Consider the following 4,024-nt stretch of genomic DNA (forward strand, 5'->3'; position numbering starts at 1 on the left):
TTCAAACGCACAACTTACTGAAATTATTTACCTTTTGGAAACACCTTGTTATAGACAATGGTCTGACTAACCACCAAGCATGTTTAATTATATGCAATGCATTAAAAATATTTATAGATTTCGCAAATTCTCCAATAGTCTTTCCACTTTCAATAGCAGAAATCTGTTTTCGTATTATAATTTGCCTATAATACGCTTTAAAAGAGTGTATTATCCCTTGATCCAATGGTTGGATCAAGGAGGTAGTATTGGCCGGTAGATACTGAATATTAATGTTTTTCAGAATTTTTGTTGCTTTGTGAGATGCAGCATTATCCACGAACAGAATAATCTTACGGTTTTGTTTGGCCATCTCCTCGTCTAGAGAGATTAGAATACTTTCCCAGATTTCCCTCGTCATCCACGCTTTTTGGTGGGGATAGTATTTAAGAGGCACAATTTTATTTTTAAAACAGCGTGGATTTTTCGGTTTACCTATGATAATTACTTTTTTATAATCACCGGTGGCATTACATATGAAAAGCAAAGTTAAACGATCTTTTGACGATTTAAATCCATTATTATGACTTTCTTTTCTGCTTAGGGTTGATACCGGTAAAGCTTTAAAAAACAGACCACTCTCGTCGGCGTTAAATATATCTGATGATTTGTAACCTTCAATCAAATTCGGGAAAAGTGTGTTGATGAAATTATTTGCACTTTCCGAATCGGCAGATGCAGCTCCTCCATGAATTTTTTTGAAGGATATTCCCTCACGTTTCTGCCAGCGCCACAGCCAGCCGGTAGTGGGATTAAAATCCTTGTTCAATGTCACAGCAAACTGTTTTGATTTTTCCAAAATCATATTTGTTGAAATGATTGCACCCGATGCTCTCATTTGATCAAACCAAATTGAAACAGCTCGGTCAACATCGTAACATGCACCATTTCTAATTCGCTTGCTTGACAGGTTATGCATTTTGGAGTTTTCTAAAATGTTTTTTTCATTTTGGATAATTCTATTGATCGTAGACATTGAGCATTTGTATTTGACACACACTTCCTGTTTGGTTTTTTCCTTACACTTGATTTCCTTAATGATTTGCATCTTTTGTTTTAAAGATAAGGTTACGTGTCTATTAGGACTCATTCGTTTCTGAAAAATATGCAAAGTTTTGTACTTTAGATATTATCACCATGTGTACATTTCTTAAATGCGTACCTACTTTAGATTTTTCCGTTATTTCACAAGAAATTTAACTTAACTTGCTTTATGAACTTGCAGAATCTTTATAAACGCTGGAAGCTTAAGTGACACATTTGACAGAAAGAAAACAACATTTCAGTGATGCCATATACATTTGTTGGGTTTTCTGTATTACAACTAATATTCATTTAAGTCTATTACGATTTCTTCAACCAATTTTTAGCTGTGCATTTAAGCGGGAAGACATGTGGACATTTTCTTAGGGACAAAAATTTGCTCTTACTTTTAATGCAATAAAAAGGGAAAATCAATTAAAAGGGACGCAATTAACCGAGAAATACTGTATCTATTTGTTCGTTTTCAAACCATTCTTGTGTTTTTTGTGATATGAGAGCTGATTCGTTGTCTGTAATAGTTTTTGTAGGCTTACCAATTTTATTGAAGAGTGTCGTCAAGGCATTTATGATAGTATCCCATTGACGGTTTTTTATTGGTATAATTGCGAGGAATTTGGAAAATTTGTCAATGCATGTTATATACATCTGATTCTTATGTTTGTACCATATATCCATGTGGTATACTTCTCTAATTTTACTAGGGGTCAATATTTCTTTGTAAGGTTCTTTAGGTGGGTTCCTGTCGTATTTACTTTGATGACAAATTTCACAAAATGTTAGATATCGCCTTCTGTTTGTAGTTAAGTCTAAAATTAATAGACCATTAGCTTAATCCCCACTACAACTTTATGTATATATATATTTCGGGAGCAACTTACTCCCTTCATCAGTACAAAGCTAATGAAAACAATTACGATTCTATGAATCTATTTATATCTACTAAAAACACTAATTACCTAAATTACTTTTACCAAGAAAGAAAAAAGAAAAGAAAAAACATTAAATTATTAACTTAATTATCTATTAATTACCGCGGCAAGTCTTATTAGTTTTGAGGGGCAATTACCGGAATCTGTATTTAATAACCGCGTCGCGTCTTCTCTCAAAATTTCCAGACTTTCCCAAGGGTCCAAGGTTGTCGTTCGGTTTGTATGCCTCAAGAGCTCAAGGTTATCGCGTTGAATGATATGGGCTTCTTTGACTATGTGCGCTGCCACTGATGACCTTATGGACGATTTTTGTTTCCGAACACAATTTACCGCTTCCCTAATATGCTCGTCAAATCTCGTCGTTATCAGGCGTTTCGTTTGTCCTATGTATATTTTATTGCAGTCCCTGCACGTTATTCGGTAAATCCCACTTTTCTCGTTCGCTCCCAAGGGATCCTTAACGCTTCCCAGTAAACTCCGCAAGGTGGATGATCGACTCGAACCTACGATTTCCAGTTGGATACTTTTCGAATTCCTACCAATTCCTGATGTTGTTGAATAAGTAGGAGTATGGGATACTTATTCGTCTGGTGGTTGCCTCCTTCTGGTGCGAAAATAGCGTTGTATAGGCATGCCTATTGTGTTGTCCTGACTTTCCTTCCAATCAATTTCACAATGGTCTGAGAATTATACCCATTTTTAACAACGGTGTCAATAATGTAATAATGTGTAATGTAATGTGTGTAATAATAATGTAATAATGGTGTTATTGAAACCGCTTATTGAAAAAGGGTATGTGATCAGTCGGTGAATCATGCAATTATAGGCAGCCATTTTTTGGGAAAACGTGTGATGTGAAGTTACCGGTATCGTTCTCTGCGTTGCTGTAGGCCTACGGTATATCTCGAACTTAAGCTTTCCGTTAAAGTTGACGACATTTAGATCCAGGAAAGGTAGAACCCCATCCTTTTCTACCTCTAGTGTAAACTCGATTTTATTATGAATCTTGTTTATAGAGGAGATGACCATATCTATGTCGTCCCTATTAACGATCGCAAATACGTCGTCCACATACCTAAACCATACTTTAGGCATTATTTCCCTCGATTCAATTTCTTCTTCGATTGATGACATAAACCTTTCAGTGAGTAATGGCGAGAGGGAGTTCCCCATCGCTACTCCCGAAGTAGTTTTGTAGAATTTGTCCCGAAATGTAAAATAGTTTTCGTTCAATTCAGAGCCTGGCAAGGTTAGCATAGATACGAACTTTTCTTCTCCATTCCGGGCCAGATCCAAACTGGTTCAGCCATCTCTCGAGTTCGAAAATTGACTCTTTTACTGGTGTGTTGGGAAACAATGCCTTTACATCAAACGACACCATCACCTCGTCATCACCCATCCTCTCAATGCGTTGCAGCTTCTCTATTAATTCATGGGAGTTAGCAACTGAGTACTTGCTATTCGTCGTCCCCAGGTTCTGGCACTCATTAATCAACCACTTGGCTATGTTGTACGTCGGTGAGTTCGAGTCAGCAATAATTTCTCGCATCTCATCTCCTTCCTTGTGGATCTTCGGCTGACATCTGATTCTTGGAAGCGCAGGATTAGGCATTCGGAGTCGCCCAATATTCGGGAATACCGCACTAGCTTCCTTCAATGCTCGATCAACCCTTTTGATGGATTCGGGCAGTGGATTGTTCCTCAGTTCGAAGAAATTTCTACTCTCCAATTTTCGAAAAACAGCCTGGTCATACTTAGTTTTTTCCATGACAACGACGTTGTTCCCCTTGTCCGCCTTGAGAAAGTATAGCGGCTTATCACGAAGTTCACGTATTATTTTTAATTCGCGTTTACAAATCTTTAACGGCGCGTTATTCCGAATGATTTTTGTTAGACCCGAACGAATTTCATCCTTGGTTTCGTTATCCAAGAATTTTATACCCGCCTCGATATTAACCACGGTTTCGTCGACAACCTTGGTTGGTGGTACCGCGAACGCAAGACCGTTTGTT

The 4,024-nt window shown here is 37.4% G+C and overlaps 1 protein-coding gene across 1 annotated transcript; it reads right to left on the reverse strand.

Moving 5' to 3' along the window:
• Positions 1–396: 396 nt before the first annotated feature.
• LOC119648440 (tigger transposable element-derived protein 6-like) lies at positions 397–1,222 on the reverse strand. The gene is made up of 3 exons (XM_038050194.1): positions 1,206–1,222; positions 488–1,135; positions 397–405 (listed from the first exon to the last, which is right to left on the reverse strand). The coding sequence occupies exons 2-3, from the start codon at positions 1,127–1,129 to the stop codon at positions 397–399; spliced, it is 651 nt and encodes a 216-aa protein (XP_037906122.1). The 5' UTR covers positions 1,130–1,135; positions 1,206–1,222.
• Between the last annotated feature and the right edge of the window lie 2,802 nt (positions 1,223–4,024).

This window comes from Hermetia illucens, chromosome 2, assembly GCF_905115235.1.
Source record: "Hermetia illucens chromosome 2, iHerIll2.2.curated.20191125, whole genome shotgun sequence".
Classification (NCBI taxonomy): Eukaryota; Metazoa; Arthropoda; class Insecta; order Diptera; family Stratiomyidae; genus Hermetia; species Hermetia illucens.

Bases quoted from the DNA above. Each gene is read 5' to 3' on its own strand.
- LOC119648440 (XM_038050194.1), bottom strand. From the start codon at position 1,129: ATGAGTCCTAATAGACACGTAACCTTATCTTTAAAACAAAAGATGCAA.